Here is a 19205-nt window from a genome sequence, read left to right on the forward strand (position 1 = left end):
GGGAGGCATTCCCCAGCATGTCGGCTCGATCGAAGCCCGAAGGCCGGGAAAATCAAGTTCAAGTTCGGCTTGAGGTGGACATCAGGGAAAACCTTTTCTGGTTTTCGCCAGATCAGCCAGTATCCCACCCTGAAGGGGTGGGATGGCGGGGGGGGGGGGGGGGGGGAGGGGGGCAGAGGGAGAATCAAACTCAGTGAACCTCCTCTGCACCCCCCTCCAGTGCCCGTCCGTCCTGTCTCAAGTGAGGAGACCAAAACTGCACACAGTCCTCCAGGTGTGGTCTCACCAGCTCCCTGTACCATAACCTCCCTACTTTTAAACTCCATCCCTCTAGCAATGGAGGACAGAGCTCCATCTGCCTTCCTCATTCCCTGCTGTACCTGCAGGCCGTATATCTCTACGACCAACCTTCCGAGATTCATGTACAAGGACACCCAGATCCCTCTGCACAGCAGCGTGCCGCAAATCCCTACTGTTCATGTAATAATCCTTGTTACTGTTACTCCTCCCAAGATGGATGAGTCCACATTTATTCACATTGTACCCCGACCTTTCCCCACTCACTTCACTTGCAAAGTTTCCCAGTCCTCAGAGCGACTAAGGGGGTGCAGAAAGTCGGCTGGGAAAGTTCGGATCAGTATCGGGTAAATCGGATCGAGTTAAGACTGACGCCCGGGGCCAATCCCGACCCAGACGACGGAAGACTCTTACCAGGACGCGGCTGGGGCAGTCCGGGGGAACATCTCCGTCCTCCTGGCTTGCAGCGCTGGTTCAGTATCCCGGCTCGGCTGAAACAACACAAGACAGCCAGTGTCAGGACGCCGCTGTGGGACACCCACACGCGCGCGCACTTTCCGAGGGGGAACGCCACATTGACAGCCCGCGGATTTCGAGATGGGCAGGAGTTGGGGGGGAGCGAGACCGGAGAAGCCGGGAATGTTGTCAGGAAGGTGGAGGATATGGGCTAAGGGGATGAGAGTGACGGCACAGTGGCTCAGTGGTTAGCACTGCTGCCACACAGCACCAAGGACTCAGCCTCAGGGCGACTGACCGTATGTGGAGTTTGCACATTCTCCCCTGTGTCTGTGTGGGTTTCCTCCAGTTGATCCAGTTTCCTCCCACAGTCCAAAGATGTGCAGGACAGGTGGATTGGCCAGGCTAAATTACCCATAGTGCCCAGGGATGTGCAGGTTAGGGTGGATTGGCCAGGCTAAATTACCCATAGTGCCCAGGGATGTGCAGGTTAGGGTGGATTGGCCAGGCTAAATTACCCATAGTGCCCAGGGATGTGTAGGTTAGGGTGGATTGGCCGTGCTAAATTACCCATAGTGCCTAGGGATGTGCAGGTTAGCGTGATTTGTCCATGCTAAATTACCCATAGTGCTCAGGGATGTGCAGGTTAGGGTGGATTGGCTGTGCTAAATTACCCATAGTGCTCAGGGATATGCAGGTTTTGGTGGATTGGCCATACTAAATTACCCATAGTGTTCAGGGATGTACAGGTTAGGGTGGATTGGCCATGCTAAATTGTCCCATAGTGTTCAGGGATGTGCAGGTTAGGGTGGATTGGCCATGCTAAATTACCCATAGTGTTCAGGGATGTGCAGGTTAGGGTGGATTGACAGTGCTAAATTGTCCCAAAGTGTTCAGGGATGTGCAGGTTAGGGTGAATTGACCATGCTAAATTACCCATAGTGCTCAGGGATATGCAGGTTATGGTGGATTGGCCATGCTAAATTACCCATAGTGTTCAGGGATCTGTGGGTTAGGGTGGATTGGCCATGCTAAATTACCCATAGTGCTCAGGGATGTGCAGGTTAGGGTGGATTGGCTGTGCTAAATTACCCATAATGTTCAGGGATGAACAAGTTAGGGTGGATTGGTCGTGCTAAATTACCCACAGTGCTCAGGGATGTGCAGGTTAGGGTGGATTGGTCGTGCTAAATTACCCACAGTGCCCAGGGATGTGCAGGTTAGGGTGGATTGGCTGTGCTAAATTACCCATAATGTTCAGGGATGAACAAGTTAGGGTGGATTGGTCGTGCTAAATTACCCACAGTGCCCAGGGATGTGCAGGTTAGGGTGGATTGGCCATGCTAAATTACCCATAGTGCTCAGGGATGTGCAGGTTAGGGTGGATTGGCTGTGCTAAATTACCCATAATGTTCAGGGATGAACAAGTTAGGGTGGATTGGTCGTGCTAAATTACCCACAGTGCTCAGGGATGTGCAGGTTAGGGTGGATTGGTCGTGCTAAATTACCCACAGTGCCCAGGGATGTGCAGGTTAGGGTGGATTGACCGTGCTAAATTACCCACAGTGCCCAGGGATGTGCAGGTTAGGGTGGATTGACCGTGCTAAATTACCCATAGTGCTCAGGGATGTGCAGGATAGGTGCACCTGATGGGCAGGTGAAATTGAGGTACCTACATTCTGGAAGACAACAGCATCAGCGGCTGCTCGCTTCCCTCCAGGACGCAGATCGAAGGACCAGTGCTGCGCGGGCGACAGGCTCACAAAGATGGCGGACACCAGGAGAAGGAGAACCAGCGGCTTGGTTGCAGGCGACATCGTGAGTGGAGCGAGCGGACCTGCCGACCGGTGAAAACAAACGCCACAGTTTGTCTCACGGTTTTCTCTTCCCAACCAACGCCCCCAGCTCAAAATGGCGGCTGGTGGTCATGAGTCCGAAAATGAAGGCGGAACCGTTTCGCGACTCTGTTCCGTCGTTCCCCCGAGCTGAGCGGAACCACTTTGAGAAAAAAAAGAGCTCGCTAACCCCGCAAGTTTTTTCTTTAACAGGCAACCATCTTTGTTTGATTAAAACCGTCAGAATCTGAAGGGGCCCAGGTCAGGAGGGGGTGAGGGAATACTCCCCACTTGGCCCTGGATGGGGGTGGGGGGTGGGGCAGCTCCAACAACCCTCGAGAAGCTCGACACCATCCAGGGACAAAGCAGCCCCCCCGCTCGATTGTCCCCACCCCCACAAACCCCCCACTCCCACCGCCCCCCTGATGCTCAGTAGCAGCAGTGGGTAACATCTACAAGACACACTGCAGCAACTCCCCCAGGCTCCTCAGACAGCACCTTCCAAACCCCACGGCCACTTCCATCTGGAAGGACAAGGGGCAGCAGGTACATGGGAACACCACCCCCCTGCACGTTCCCCTCCGAGCCCCTCACTCAGAAATAGGTCAGCCTTATTCCAATGAGTGATAGTGGGGATTGACACCTCAGCAACGGGCGTCCCAATCTACAAGCTGGGGTGAGATTTTACTCCCAACATGGGTGTTGCTTAATCTTGCAATCCTTTAAGCGTTCAGCTACCTACACGGAAAGCGTTCCGACCTTCCTGAACCACGGCCGCATCCTGGCCGGACTATTCTGGAAAGCCAGACAGTGGAGGATGGAACCGGAGCCGATATATTTGCGGAGCGTTTTAATTTACAGAGGTGCACATTACAAGCTCAGATCTCCAAAGCCTCCTGTACTGGTCAGGAAGAACTTCCAACCACAATTAACTTACGGTCATCACTGGATCGAACCTCGATAGAGTGTTTTTTCAGCCCTTCCTTTGTCAAGCTGACAGAGAGGAGTTGGCACGTGCTGTGGACACTGGGCCACCTAAAACAGGCTGATCTCAATCCAGTCTCCCTCCACTCTCAGATGGAGCAAGAAATCCCACTCACAAAGCTATTGCTCGGAGGGAAGACATCCCTCCTCGCTCGACCCTCCACCCCTGGTCTGAACGTTTCAAAATGATGCTCCCTGTGCCGAGGTTCAGCCTCCCAGCATGCACCTCTCCTCCCAGGATCTGATCTGTCTCGAGAATGGATCGAAACACAACCTTTCCTCAAAACACGGACCCCCACCCACCCTTGGTTGGTAAGGGGAGAAGGCAGGAGACTGGGGTTGAGAGTAATGATGGCCAAATTTACCACCTTAATATTTCGAATGGTCTGACGCAAGTAGAGAGGGTTCGAACTGAGCAGTCACCTCACCAATGACTTTCAAACTTGACCTCTTGACCTTCCCTTTGCAATAAGCTAACTTTCATGTTACTTAGAGTGATACAGCACGGAAACAGACCCTTCGGTCCAACCCGTTCAGATATCCCAACCCAATCTAGTCCCACCTGCCAGCACCCGGCCCATATCCCTCCAAACCCTTCCTATTCATATACCCATCCAAATGCCTCTTAAATGTTGCAATTGTACCAGCCTCCACCACTTCCTCTGGCAGCTCATTCCATACACGTACCACCCTCTGTGTGAAAGCATTGTTCCTTAAATCCCTTTTATATCTTGCCCCTCTCACCCTAAACCTATGCCCTTCTAGTTCTGGACTCCCCCACCCCAGGGAAAAGACCTTGTCTATTTATCCTATCCATGTCCCCTCATGATTTTATAAACCTCTATAAGGTCACCCCTCAGCCTCCGACGCTCCAGGGAAAACAGCCCCAGTCTGTTCAGCCTCTCCCCATACTGTAGACCCGCCAACGTCCTTGTCAATCTTTTCTGCACCCTTTCAAGTTTCACATCTGACTTCGAGTCACACCACACGGACACAGACCCTTCGGCCCAACCAATCCATGCTGACCAGAAGCCCAAACGAAACCGGCCCCATCTGTTTGTGCATCAAGAAACCCAGCCCCCCACCCCCCCCCCCCCGTACCTCAGGATTCTGCAGTCCTTCTCCATTTCAACAGGAATCTGTTCTCCCACCCCTTCCTTCTGGAGTAGACATCCCTACACTTTCCCCCTCTGCTTGCCTGCTAACCAGACGGTCTCTCTCCCGACACGGCCTCTTGACAGAACCCCCTTACCTTGCGAGAGCGGACGAGGAGACAAGGCACTGACTTTGGGATCGGGGGCCGCTTATATACAACACAGCCATTAAGAAGCCAGCAGGGACCCTCCAAAGGATCACGCCAACAGCCATAATCCCCTCTGCAGGCACACCGCTAAATGAGTCAGGTGAAGATGGTCACATCTCTGTTCACTAATCCATCTCTGCAGGGGTGACTCACTTTGTCAAAGTGCCCAGCCTCAGAATTGACTCGAAGGGGTGGGGGTGGGGGGCCTTTAATTGCAAATGTTGGTCAAAAATACTTTCTTCGCTAAGGGGTGGAGGGGGAGTTTAATCTATGCATTATCAAGGTTGTCTCTACAATACACATTAAACTGCGATCCTGCTGCGTAACTGAAAGTCACGGTGTGAAGCCTTCTCCTCCTCACAGAGATTTTACGATTTAATTTTAAGACTTAATACCTGTTCATTTATCAATTTCCTGCCCACATCCGCAAACACTTTGCTGTGACTGAAAACTCCCTCCCAGTTTTCCATACCAGGATATATCCTGGAGATATACAAGTCGCTCAATTGCCCTCTCGAATCTGGACTCTGGGTCCCCCCCACATTTTAAGAGTCCCAGGATTCTGACCCAGCGGCACTGAAGGAACGGCCGGTACATTTCCGAGTCAGGATGGTGAGGGGCTCGGAGGGGAACTTGCAGGGGGGTGGTGTTCCCACGTACCTGCTGCCCCTTGTCCTTCCAGATGGAAGTGGCCGTGGGGTTTGGAAGGTGCTGTCTGAGGAGCCTGGGGGAGTTGCTGCAGTGCGTCTTGTAGATGGTACCCACTGCTGCTACTGAGTGTCGGGGGGGGTGGAGGGAGTGGGGGTTTGTGGGGGTGGGGACAATCGAGTGAGCTGGGAGGGGCACCAGGACAGAAGAGGACACAAAGCCCTCCACCATAACAAGGGCCCAACGTACCACGTAATGCAGATATACTGTTGGCGGATTTGAATGGAGGCACTGATGGGGAAGAGCTCCGACCAGTCTCAGAGAATAAGTGCAACCATTACTTCCCAGTCAGGGTTGACTAATGAAACTAAACCTTCCCTGAAAGCTGTAGCGTCCCCACCTCTGGGCTAGAAGCCCCACTTGCCCTCTCATGGTCCCCAAAGAGGTTTCTTAAGATTCTTAGGAACCTGACTTCCCCTCCATAGACCTGCAAACATTTGGTGAACGTTTCATCCCCACACTGGACACTGCAACAAGGGGCCTTTTCGAGAACTGGCTCCTCCGCTGAGAGGGAGAAGAAAAAAAAAAATTGGCCGATGAGAGGATTAATACAACCCATTGCGAAATCCCCTGGCGTTTGCACAGCAACACCCCACAGACGGACTCCAACGGATGCTTAACTCGCCCTGGGGTATCGCAGACACTCTGCGTAAAACGCTTCGGAATATGTGGTGCACGACCGATTGTGTTATTCCCTCACCCACTTAGCAGCTCAGCTCGTAGATCATTCTGCAACACGTGCGATTGCTCCTTTAAGAAGCCATTCACAGGCTGTGCTCAGCACTTTCTACCCCCCCCCCACCCCCACCCCCCACTTGGGGTGATCCGTCCACACGGATTGAAGGCTAACAGGAGAGTAGAGCGGGTTGGTGGGGGTCTGGAACTCAGTGGAGGGTGGAGTGGAAGAGTTCGAACATAGAAGCAGCCTCTCGCTATCCCTTTGCACTACTGTCACCTCCAGCTACAGGGCGGTGGGATTAGTGAAGTCAGCTTGTTTGTGAGCTGGCATTTGGAGGTCTAGAAACAGGCCATCACTTCACTTCCTCCCCGTGACCCTGCACCTTCCTGTCTTGCACACATATTGGTAGGAGGCATTAATTAAAGCATCCACAAGTTCAGTTCAATTTAAATAAATGCGAGGTGCTGCATTTTGGAAAGGCAGATCAGAGCCAGGAGTTAATGGCAAAGTCCTGGGGAGTGTTGCTGAACAGACACCTTGGAGTGCAGGTTCATAGCTCCTTGAAATTGGAGTCGCAGGTCGATAGGATAGTGAAGAAGGTGTTTGGTATGCTTTCCTTTATTGGGCAGAGTATTGAGTACAGGAGTTGGGAGGTCATGTTGCGGCTGTACAGGACATTGGTTAGGCCACTGTTGGAATATTGCGTGCAATTCTGGTCTCCTTCCTATCGGAAAGAACTTGAAAGGGTTCAGAAAAGATTTACAAGGACGTTTCCAGGGTTGGAGCTACAGGGAGAGGCTGAAAAGGCTGGGGCTGTTTTCCCTGGAGCGTCGGAGGCTGAGAGGGTGACCTTACAGAGGTTTATAAAATCATGAGGGGCATGGATAGGGTAAATAGACACGGTCTTTTCCCCCTGGGGTGGGGGAGTCCAGAACTAGAGAGAGGATTTGGAGGGATATGGGCCGGATGCTGGCAGGTGGGACTAGATTGGGTTGGGATATCTGGGTCAGCATGGACGGGTTGGACCAAAGGGTCTTCTTCCGTGCTGTACATCTCTACGACTCTACTGGCCAGCTGCTTGAGAAACAAAGAGATTTAACCTCTGCCCAACTTGGACTCCCCCAAACCCAGTTTTGTTCAATAAATTCAACCGTGAAGGGGCATTTTGACAGGGTCAGTCACCCCTCTTCCAACTCCTCTAATCTCCCCTCATCCAGGGAAACTTCAAACTGGGGGGGGGGGGTAAATGCAGTCTCATGCTTAGGGGGTTGACACTTCGGACTGCAACAAGAAACGTCTTCACTCAAGACTGCAAACACTTGGAATTCTTTGCCCTGGACAGTTGCCCATTTCTCCCACACCAGTTGCCCTGTTGAGGTGATGGGGGGGGGAAGCTGCCATCTTGAACTGGGTGTGGGTGTAGGGATCCCCACACTGCACCCTGAGGGAGGGAGGCCCAGGATCCTGAACCCTGAAGGAACGGCTGATATATTTGGGAGTCGGGACGGTGAGGGGGGCCCCAGGTAGCTGCTGCCCCTTGTCCTATTGAGAGGGAAGCAGCCGTAGGATGACTCAGCAGAGAAGGTGAAGTCACACAGTGAAGGGACACAAACACACACACACACACACACACACACACACGAGTGGCCAGCGATGGCTAGCTCACAAATATTCTTTAATTTAACAAGGCCATGTACAATCAGCACCACCCTGCAACAACAGTGTGCTGGAACTCCCCCCTCTGAGGGGAGGGAGCAGGAGACTTTCCCCCCTCATGTCTCATCAGGTGAGGTGCAAGTGCTTTGATGGAAAATAATTCCCCTCGTGGGCACCCGCCCACAGGGCCGCCATATTCTTCCCTCACCCAGCAGCCGCACCGGGGCTCTGTGGGGCAGCCCAACGCTAGGCCGTGCGCACCTCCAAGGGACTAACGCCAGCAGCAACACGGGCGGCGAGCTGCCCTGCTACGGGGGGGGGGGCATTGGGCACTCCCCCTCTGCCTGCCCCCCTCCCTCTCCTCCCCCCCCCAAGAGGAGTCACTCTCACTCCCCTCTGCACCCCCCAAAGGAGTCACTCTCACTCCCTCCACCCATCCCCCTCTCCCACCCCCCCCCCCCCCCCAAGAGGAGTCACTCTCACTCCCTCTGCCCCTCCCCCCCCCCCCCCCCCCCCGGGGAGTCAGTCTCGTTCCCTCCACCCACCTCCCCCCCCCCCAGAGGTGAATATGTGTAGGGGGGGTGGTGTGCATGTGTACACGTGCGCGTGAGAGCAGGTGTGTGTATATAGACATACAGGAAACAATGTGAGGTGAGGGGCAGGGTCAGACACGCACAGGCTGTATCAGAGCAGCAACTGGAAAGGGGGGGGGGGGGGGAAGGCAGTGATGGTGACTGAGTCACTCCATGAAGCTGGCCAGCTGCTCAGCGCGGTGGGGTTCCCCAGGTGGACCAACGGTCAGTCTGTAGGGGGCAGTGGGGCCTTCTTCTCCCCAAGGGCGGGGTTGGGGACGGGCAGTCGTTTCCCCCATCCCTCACCACCTCCTCCTCCTCCTCTCCCACCTATCGGACACTCTGAGACATGTGCAAAGGTGTGAGCATCTCCTCAAAGATGGCACCTTTGACGTTGGAGCCACGCAAGTTCGCCTCTTGGAGGTCACAGCCGGACAGGTCACAGTTCTGAAAGATAAACGAGAGATGGGGGGGGGGGGGGTGGGGGAAGAATGGGTTAGTCTGGAGAGACAGCTACTGCACCCGCATCTGCTCACCTGGTGGGTCCCCTCAGGATAACAGTGAGGTGCAGGTACAGAAGACAACAATCCCCTTTCTCTTGGTAACACCAATGTCTTCGAGAGAGGGGAGGGAAGGGGCAAAAAGGGAGGGAAGGGGCAAAAAGGGAGGGAAGGGGCAAAAAGGGAGGGAACGGGCAAAAAGGGAGGGAAGGGGCAAAAAGGGAGGGAAGGGGCAAAAAGGGAGGGAAGGGAAGGGAAAAAAAGGGAGGGAAGGGAAGGGAAAAAAAGGGAGGGAAGGGAAAAAAAGGGAGGGAAGGGGAGGTGGGCAGGGTGAAAAGAGAATACACTGCTTAGAGCAGGACTGGTTGCCCTTTAGGCCAGACTGGGTTTTGCCTTCCTGGTGAATTTTCAACACAGCAGCACAGCACGCTGCGCACTAAAGTCACCTTCTGCTGACAGAACGGACGGTACACTCGAACAGGAACATGTGGCCGCGTTGGGTGTGGGGGAGGGAGTTAACGATGAGTACACTTACAGATGACACAATGGGCAGTTGACAGTGAGGAAGGAGGCGTGGATTCCAGGAGGGTTGGCCAGATCAGTGGGTGATGGAAGTTAATCCTGAAGGAGGAGCAACTCATGGCCGGACAGGAGAGCGCTCCTCCACAGACCCCTGAGGGCAGCAGGAGGGGGAATAGGGTGCGTTAGACAAGGCCTCTGGCCTTGATCAATCAGGGTGTGGGTTATAAAAGCAGGGAGGTTACGTCAGAGCTGTCCAGGCCACAGCTGGAGTACGGTGTGCGGTTCCGGCTCCCCACACTGTCGGAAGGATGGGGTTGGACTGGAGGGGAGGTGCAGAGGGAGACTCACCAGAACGTTACCTGGGACGGAGCAGGTTGGAGGCTGGATATGCTCGGGTCGTATCCAGTGGAGCAGAAGGGAGGGATCCGAGAGAGGGTGTGGAGGATGATGGGGGGGGGGGTAGAAAGCAGCTAAGATGTGAACACGGGGGGGCCATCGTTTCACAAGGACGGACTAGAGGAAAATAACTTTCACCCAGAGGGTGACTCTGGGATGTACAGTCTGGGAAGGGGAGGTGGGAAACCTCACAACCTCGGAGGAGTGCTGTGGAGACGCACCCTAAGTACCCGAACGCTGAAGGCCGTGGGATCAGCTTGTGCACCGCACAAATGGACAGGTTTTGGGGGACGCTCGAACAGAAATGTGCCCGGGGAGGGGAGGGGAGGGGAGGGGGCAGGCCACATCTGCCGAGCTGAGCCCAGCCCAGGCCACTCTTGGGCGTTACCAGGGGGGTCCGGGAAGTCTGGAACCGAAGCCGGTGGGGGGGGGGGCCCTCACCTCCAGGTCTGTGCCGGCCAGCGTCGCCCCTCGGAGGTTGCAGTTCTTCAGCTTGGCGTTCTTCAGGGTGGCTACCCGCAGGTTGATGCCTGTCATCTGGCTCCCCTCCATGTCCACTCCCTTCAGGTTCGCGCCTGCAAAAACCCCAACAGCGGGTTTTATCGACTCTGGGCACGCAGGGCAACGTTCTCCCACCACACACACACACACACACCTCCCCCGTTCTCCTTCCAGCTCAATCTCCCTCCTCCTGGGCTTGCCAGACTTTGAGAGAGAGAGAGAGAGAGAGAGAGAGTGGTAGCTCAATATAGGAGTCCATCTTTTTAACAATACTGTACGGGGCGGAGGGGGGTATACTGCCTTCCATCTTTCCTCAATCTTCCAAGTTATGCTCGAAAACGCTCAGTACTGTACGTGTACACACAGTATTTCAATCGCTTGTGTCCCACAGGCCGCCTATATGAAAATTAAAGAACATGAAAGCATGGAAAGGGTTAAAGCACAAAGCCCACTGGCAATCTGTGGTCTGTGGGAGGAAGGATGGGATAACCATAGTGGGACACTCTTACACAATCAGCAGAGTAAAGTTAAGGCTGAAAGGTCACTATGGCGAGATGAGAGAACAGTTAGCAGAGCTAGTTTCCCTGTTAACTAGCAGAGGTGATAATAAATATCCAATCATACAGGTTAGTCTGGAAAGGAAGATCACTGTAGCAGAGGTGATAATAAATATCCAATCATGACATTAGGAAAATATTAAGTCGAGTCTGGAATGAGAGACCATTGTTGCTAAAGTTAGCACTAAATATCTCACATTAGAATAACATTAAGTGGAATGTATAACTAAAGAGATAATGGGAACTAAATATCATTGGTTTATTGTGTAACTGGAGGAAGTACTTTGATGAATATAGTTTGATATGGGTGATAAGCTAACAGAAACATAATTATAAAAAGGTATAAAGATCCACGAACCCAGAGGTTCGGGGACATTCGAGAATCTGTTTTCTCAGTGTCACGGTTTTTTGTTTCCAAATAAAAGACCTATTTCTTGAGGAACTCTCTGCGTCTCCTGGTGATTCTCGACATTTTCCCCACGACACCTATCAGAAGGATGCTGTGAAGTTTGAAAGGGCTCAGAAAAGACTTACAAGGATGTTGGAGCTACAGGGAGAGGCTGAACAGGCCGGGGCTGGTTTCCCTGGAGCGTCGGAGGCTGAGGGGGTGACCTTATAGAGGTTTATAAAATCATGAGGGGACATGAATAGGATAAAATAGGCAAGGTCTTTTCCCCCTGGGGTGGGGGAGTCCAGAACTAGAGGGGCACAGGTTTAGGGTGAGAGGGGAAAGATATAAAAGGGACCTAAGGGGTAACTTTTTCACCCAGAGGGTGATACGTGTATGGAATGAGCTGCCAGAGGAAGTGGTGGAGGCTGGTACAATTGCGACATTTAAGATGTACTTGGATGGGTATATGAATAGGAAGGGTTTGGAGGGATATGGGCCGGGTGCTGGTAGGTGGGACTAGATTGGGTTGGGATATCTGGGTCAGCATGGACGGGTTGGACCGAAGGGTCTGTTTCCGTGCTGTACATCTTTATGACTATCCGACAGAACCTAACTCTGACTTTAACACAGATTCCTATGGGGATCTGTGATTCACTAAAAGTTGTTACGGCATGCTTTCCTTCATCGGTCGGGCGATTGAGGACAAGAGTTGGCAGGTCATGTTACAGCTGTATAAGACTTTTTGTTCGGCCACATTTGGAACGCTGCCTACAGTTCTGGTCGCCACATTACCAAAAGGATGTGGACGCTTTGGAGAGGGTGCAGGGGAGGTTCACCAGGATGCTGCCTGGTATGGAGGACGCTAGCTATGAAGAGAGGTTGAGTAGATTAGGATTATTTTCATTAAAATGACGGAGGTTAAGGGGGGGGACCTGATTGAGGTCTACAAAATCATTGGAGGTACAGACAGAGTGGATAGCAAGAGGCTTTTCCCCAGAGTTGGGGGAGGACTCAATTACTAGGGGCCACGAATTCAAGGTGAGAGGGGAAAGGTTTAAGAGAGATATTGGGTGGGAAGTTGGTTATGCAGAGGGTGGTGGGGGCCTGGAACACGTTGCCAGTGGAGGGTGGTAGAGGCGGGCACGATAGCGCCATTGAAGATGTATCCAGAGTGGGCAGGGAGCAGAGGGATACAGACCCTTAGAAAGATAGGCGACGGGTTTTCGATGGAGGATCCGGATCGGCGCAGGAGGGCCGAAGGGCCTGTGCTGGAATGTTCTTTGTTCTCTTTGTGTTTAACATTGGGGCTGTCAGAAGTGCAGCCACTTACTGTATATAACCTCCCAACTGTCCAGCCTGGCATTAAACCTGACCTCTTCAGCAAGGGAAGCTGGGAGGTTCTCCCTGGCTACCCTGAGCAATATTTAGCCACTGTTTGACGTTTTCATTTCTAATGGGACCGCTCTGTTGGTTCCTTCAACATGGTACGTCTCTGCTCGAGAAGCGCTCTGGACCTTTGTCCAGAGGTTGGCGGTGGGGGGGGGGGGGGAAGGTGCTACGCAAATGCGGAGGATGAACCGACTTACCCTCCAAGTTGGCCTTCAGGCCTGCGGGGTCTTCGAAGTTGCAGCCCTTCAGCGATGCCCCCTCGGCGTTACAGCACAGCATTTTCACCCCCTGGAGGTTGGCACCCTGGCAAACCAGAAAGGAAGAGCCCAGACATTAAGACCCCAGCACGCAGAAGAGAGTGGCTTTCAAATTGGCAATGTATAGCCATACAACAGGGAAACAGACTCTTCGGCCCGACCAGTCCATGCCAACCAAATAACCTAATCTAGTCCCACCTGCCAGCACCCGGCCCATATCCCTCCAAACCCTTCCTATTCATATACCCATCCAGATGCCTTTTAAATGCTGTCATTGTACCAGCCTCCACCACATCCTCTGGCAGCTCATTCCAGACACGTACCACCCTCTGTGTGAAAAAGTTGCCCCTTAGGTCTCTTTTATATCTTTCCCCTCTCACCCTAAACCTATGCCCCTCTAGTTCTGGACTCCCCCACCCCAAGGGAAAAGACCTTGCCTATTTACCCTATCCATGTCCCCTCATGATCTTATAAACCTCTATAAGGTCACCCCTCAGCCTCCGACACTCCAGGGAAAACAGCCCCAGCCTGTTCAGCCTCTCCCTGTAGCTCAGATCCTCCAACCCTGGCAACTTCCTTATAAATCTTTTCTGAACCCTTTCAAGTTTCACAACATCTTTCCGATAGGAAGGAGACCAGAATTGCACGCAATATTCCAACAGTGGCCTAACCAATGTCCTGTCCAGCCACAACATGACCTCCCAACTCCTGTACTCGGCCACTCCTGTACTCAATACTCTGACCAATAAAGGAAAGCATACCAAACGCCTTCTTCACTATCCTATCTACCTGCGACTCCACTTTCAAGGAGCTATGAACCTGTACTCCAAGGTCTCTTTGTTCAGCAACACTCCCTAGGACCTTACCATTAAGTGTATAAGTCTTGCTAAGATTCACTTTCCCAAAATGCAGCACCTCACATTTATCTGAATTAAACTCCATCTGCCACTTCTCAGCCCATTGGCCCATCTGGTCCAGATCCTGTTGTAATCTGAGGTAACCCTCTTCACTGTCCATGACACCATCAGTTTTGGTGTCCTCTGCAAACTGACTAACCACACCCCCTCCGTTCGCACCCAAGTCATTTATATAAAATGATAAAAAAAAGGTAGTGGACCCAGCACCGAAGCTTGTGGCACACCACTGCACATAGGCCTCCAGTGAAAACAACACTGCACACAAAACTACGATTGCCCTGCTCCAACACGTTAGACACAATGACATTGTGCACTGGAATAGGGTGGAACACTCTCAGGACAAAGTGGCTGGTCGGTTTGGGACTGAGAGAAGGTGGGGTATCGTCAGAGGGGTTCCAGATGCTCCAAATAGTGAGCAGAATTAAGACAGAGGTGGACACAAAGTCCTGGACTCGAAACATTAACACTTTTTCTCTCTCTCTCCTCCCCACACAGACGCTGAACCTGCCCCAATAATTTGTTTTCGCAGTCTCTTGGAGGTTGGGGGGGGGGGGGGGTGGAGAATGGGAGAGCATGGCGGGAGAGCCGTGTTGAGGTCAGCGATCGACGTTTGTTCTGAGTGGGGCAGCAAGGACGGGGGGGGGGGGGGGGGTGGGCTGATGGGGCCGAACTGCCTGCCTCCCTCCCATTTTGTTTCTCTCCACGCACTTATTCCCAGGACGGACTAAAAAGTATTCGGGCCATCCCCAGCGAGAGAGAGAGAGAGAGAGAGAGACATTGGAAATTGGTGGATGGTCCTGGCTGGTCATGCAATCTCAGGGTCGCACTCCTGCTTTCCCTCTAACCGCCTTAATCCACGTTTATCTCCCTCGTGAATACAGCTAATGGACTGGCCCCAACAGCTCTCGGAGATAGAATTCCACCAGCACCACAACTCTGACTGAACACATTCCTCCCAATCTCAGGCCTGAACAGCTTATCAGTTAGTACTAAACTTTCCCAACGTCAGGAACGTCGTCGTCCCCCTCACCACATCTAGCCTGCCCTATCCCATCAGGGATTTTGCATGTGACTATGAGACACCCCTCCCCAGATTATTATAAATTCCAGTGAGTACGAGCAATTCATTGTTCAGAGAATCTAACCATCGCCCACTTGACATTCAATGGTGTTACCATCACTGAATCCCGCCCCGCACCCCCTCCCCCCACCATCAACGAGAGAATCTAACCATCGCCCCCTTGACGTTCAATGGTGTTACCATCACTGAATCCCCCAGTGTCAACATCCTGGGGGTTACCGTCGCCAACAAGAGAGAATCTAACCATCGCCCCCTTGACGTTCAATGGTGTTACCATCACTGAATCCCCCCTCCACTGTCAACATACTGGGGTTACCGTCGCCAACAAGAGAGAATCTAACCATCGGCCCCTTGACGTTCACTGGTGGTACCATCACTGAATCCCTCCCACTACCAACATCCTGGGGGTTACCATTGACCAGAAACTGAACTAGACCAGCCCCATATAAACACAGCGGCTACAAGAGCAGCTCAGAGGCTGGGAATCCTGCAGCGAGTAACTCCCCTCCTGACTCCCCCCAAAGCCTGTCCCCACTCGCCCTGGATGGGGGGAGGGGGGGGCAGCTCCAACCACACACGAGAAGCTCGACACCATCCAGGGACAGAGCGGCGCCCGCGCGGTTGGCACCACATCTGCCCCTTTGGGCGCCCACCTCCGTCCGTGAAACTGTGAACAGGGAGAAAGGAGACTCACGTCGAGGATGGCGCCAGACAGGTCTGCCCGCTCCAGGTTGGAGCTGCAGAGGTTGGCGTGACTCAGGTTACAGTTGCTCAAGTTGGCCATCTTGAAGTTGATGTAACGGAGGTCCAGCCGTGACAGATCGGTCCCGCGGAAATTCAGACCCTGGAGCAGACAGCAGGAATGGGACAAGTTAGCGGGCAGAAGGGTATGGGGGGGGGTGGGAAAAGAGAAGGGGGAAACGCATTCCACAACCAGGAGAGACACCGCACTTAACCCGGATCACAGAAACACCCTTTGACCAGCGCTCGGAACCTCCAGTGAGGAACTCTGAACCCAGTTACTCCCCTCCTCCACTGGGGTCATGCGTCCCCCTTGTCAAAAAGGTGCTGTGCAGAGGGACCTGGGTGTCCTTGTACATGAATCTCGGAAGGTTGGTCGTAGAGATATACAGCCTGCAGGTCCAGCAGGGAATGAGGAAGGCAGATGGAGCTCTGTACTCCATTGCTAGAGGGATGGAGTTGAAAAGCAGGGAGGTTATAGTACAGGGAGCTGGTGAGACCACACCTAGAGAACTGTGTGCAGTTTTGGTCTCCTCACTTGAGACAGGACGGACGGGCACTGGAGGGGGGTGCGGAGGAGGTTGATTCTGGAGTTGAGGGGTTCGGTTTATGAGGAGAGACTGAGTAGACTGGGACTATACTCGAAGAACGAGGGGGCCTCTTATAGAAACATACAAAATCATGAAGGGAATAGATAGGATGGAGGTAGAGAGGATGTTTCCACTGGCCGGCGAAAATTGGACAAGAGGGTGTAGCCTCCAAATGAGGGAGGGAGGGAGCAGATTGAGGAGGAACCTCTTCACCCAGAGGGTTGGGAATTGGTGGAATGCAGTGCAAGTGGTTGAGGCTTCCTCAAGGAATGTTTTTAAGGCTGAGATCGACCATTTTTGGAACAGTGAAGGAATGAAGGGGGAAGAGAGTGGAAGCGGAGTCCATGAGAGAGATCAGCCATGACCCTGAAGGGCGGGGCAGGTTTGAATGGGGTCAGACGGCCTACTCCTGCTCCTGATGCTAAAATCCACTGAAGTCCATATAATCTACATCCGCTGCTTAACCCTCCCGCACGCACTGAGTCGCCTCCTCAAGCCTGTTCACACCCCAGGAGAGGATTTGGAAAAAAAAAGCAGTCCAGCAACCCCACTCCCCACACCAAGCGGTGCCCAAATCCGGTCACAGAAAGCCGGAACAGCCCCCCGCCTCGGTCACCTGGCAACGCAGCTCCGACTTGGTGGGCGTGGCCAGCAGGAAGCGGACAAACTCCTTCCGGGAGATGGGGGAATGGTCCTCGGCAGGCAGGGAATTCTGGAACGGAAAGCACAAGGCAAAGTGAGTTACCTCGCTCAACCTGCGCCTGTCACAGCGGGGAAGGGGGGGGACTGCTGTGCAACGGGACGCGGCGTATCAGCCCCACCCCCCCCCACGGGTTCGAGGGTCACTGAGGCGGCTCTTCAGCCCATCAGGAACAGGCGTGCTCCTCTGCAGCGGTGGCCGTCTCAATCCTGGGCGTTCAGAGCCGGCTATATGAAATATGTACGTGTACACACGCGCACACGGTATATACAATGGGCTGGCATTGTCCGGACCCTTACCTTAATCAGCAACTCCAACTGCTCGATTAGCGAGTCTATTCCGAAGAACTTGGCTTCCTCCAGGACACCTGCACGGGACAAGTGAGGCCCTGTAAATTCCAACAAGAGCTCCTCACGAGCCCTTTAACCTCCAGCAGAGAGATCCGCGCCCTGCTCAGTCTGATCGACACGACCTTGTAGAAGACATTACCACTGCTGCTCCCCTCAATTATTTCACAACACAATCCCTGCCCAGGGCGGAAGCAGGACGCTCGGCCTGGCGTGTCAACACTGACGAGCAGCCCACCCGCCTGCCCCCCCCACCCCGAGCCCTGCATTCCCCACAGCCAATCCACCGAGCCTGGTAACTACAGGTTGGGGGGGGGGGGGTGGGGGGGGGGGGTGGCACATCCACCCGAAAACCTGGACATCTTTGGACTGTGGGAGGAAACTGGAGCAAACCCCCCCCCCACACACACGCAGAACGCGCCAACGCCACACAGACAGGCACCTGGGATGGGGGGTGGGGGGAAAGCGATCGGACACGGGTCCCTGGCACCGTGAGGCAGCAGTGCCAACCAGTCAGCCACTGCGTCGTGCCAGGTGCTTGGGTGTTGACATAACCCGTGCCCTCGGGCTGTTTTCCTCAGTGGTATGCCACAGAGGCATTCAGGAATTCTTCCTTCACCCGAACAGCGCTCAATAGATTCACCAGACGACCACAAGGGTGAGGGCAACCACAAACCCATCGCTGAAAGGATTTCTTCATATACTTTGTTTAAACATTCATCTGTGGGACTAGGGCGTCGTTGGCTGAGCCAGCATTGACAGCCCAGCCCTATTTGCCCCCTTGAGAAGGTGGGGGTGCTGAGCCGCCATTTTGAACCACGTGTGGTGTAGGGACCCCCAGGATTCTGACCCGGCGACACTGAAGAACGGCCGATATATTTCCGAGTCGGGACGGTGAGGGGCTCGGAGGGGAACGTGCAGGGGGGTGGTGTTCTCATGTATCTGCTGCCCCTTGTCCTTCCCGATGGAAGTGGCCGTGGGGTTTGGAAGGTGCTGTCTGAGGAGCCTGGGGAGTTGCTGCAGTGCGTCTTGTAGATGGTACCCACTGCTGTTACTGAGCGTCGGGGGGGAATGAGGGAGTGGGGGTTTGTGGGTGTGGGGACAATCTAATGGGGGCTGCTTTGTCCCTGGATGGTGTCGAGCTTCTCGAGTGTTGTTGGAGCTGCTTCCCCCCCGCCCATCCAGGGCAAGTGGGGAGTATTCCCTCACACACCCTCCTGACTTGGGCCTGGTCGGTGGTGGGGTCAGGCTCTGGGGAGTGACCACGCTCTACTTTATCGAAAAGGATGAGTCTATTTCTTAGCGCCACCTGGACACAGACAAGCCACCCGAGAATGCAGTGGTGACCAGCGCGTTCCCGGCCCCCGTTTCCCAGCTCACCTAGCAGGGACAGCCCCTGGTTAAACCCTGGCACTGAGCTCTGTATGTGCCGGCCCCCCGTTTCCCAGCTCACCTAGCAGGGACAGCCCCTGGTTAAACCCTGGCACTGAGCTCTGTAATGTGCCCGGCCCCCCCGTTTCCCAGCTCACCTAGCAGGGACAGCCCCTGGTTAAACCCTGGCACTGAGCTCTGTATGTGCCCGGCCCCCCGTTTCCCAGCTCACCTAGCAGGGACAGCCCTGGTTAAACCCTGGCACTGAGCTCTGTATGTGCCCGGTCCCCCGTTTCCCAGCAGGGACAGCCCCTGGTTAAACCCTGGCACTGAGCTCTGTATGTGCCCGGCCCCCGTTTCCCAGCAGGGACAGCCCCTGGTTAAACCCTGGCACTGAGCTCTGTATGTGCCCGGCCCCCGTTTCCCAGCAGGGACAGCCCCTGGTTAAACCCTGG

The 19205-nt window shown here is 54.0% G+C and overlaps 1 protein-coding gene across 1 annotated transcript; it reads right to left on the minus strand.

Moving 5' to 3' along the window:
• Nucleotides 1–8438: 8438 nt before the first annotated feature.
• LOC140453884 (BTB/POZ domain-containing protein KCTD9-like) lies at nucleotides 8439–18059 on the minus strand. The gene is made up of 7 exons (XM_072548742.1): nucleotides 17890–18059; nucleotides 17332–17452; nucleotides 16949–17044; nucleotides 15696–15845; nucleotides 12944–13049; nucleotides 10350–10483; nucleotides 8439–8937 (listed from the first exon to the last, which is right to left on the minus strand). The coding sequence occupies exons 1-7, from the start codon at nucleotides 18057–18059 to the stop codon at nucleotides 8821–8823; spliced, it is 894 nt and encodes a 297-aa protein (XP_072404843.1). The 3' UTR covers nucleotides 8439–8820.
• Nucleotides 18060–19205: the final 1146 nt, after the last annotated feature.

The sequence above is a fragment of the Chiloscyllium punctatum genome, chromosome 28, assembly GCF_047496795.1.
Source record: "Chiloscyllium punctatum isolate Juve2018m chromosome 28, sChiPun1.3, whole genome shotgun sequence".
Taxonomy (NCBI): domain Eukaryota; kingdom Metazoa; phylum Chordata; class Chondrichthyes; order Orectolobiformes; family Hemiscylliidae; genus Chiloscyllium; species Chiloscyllium punctatum.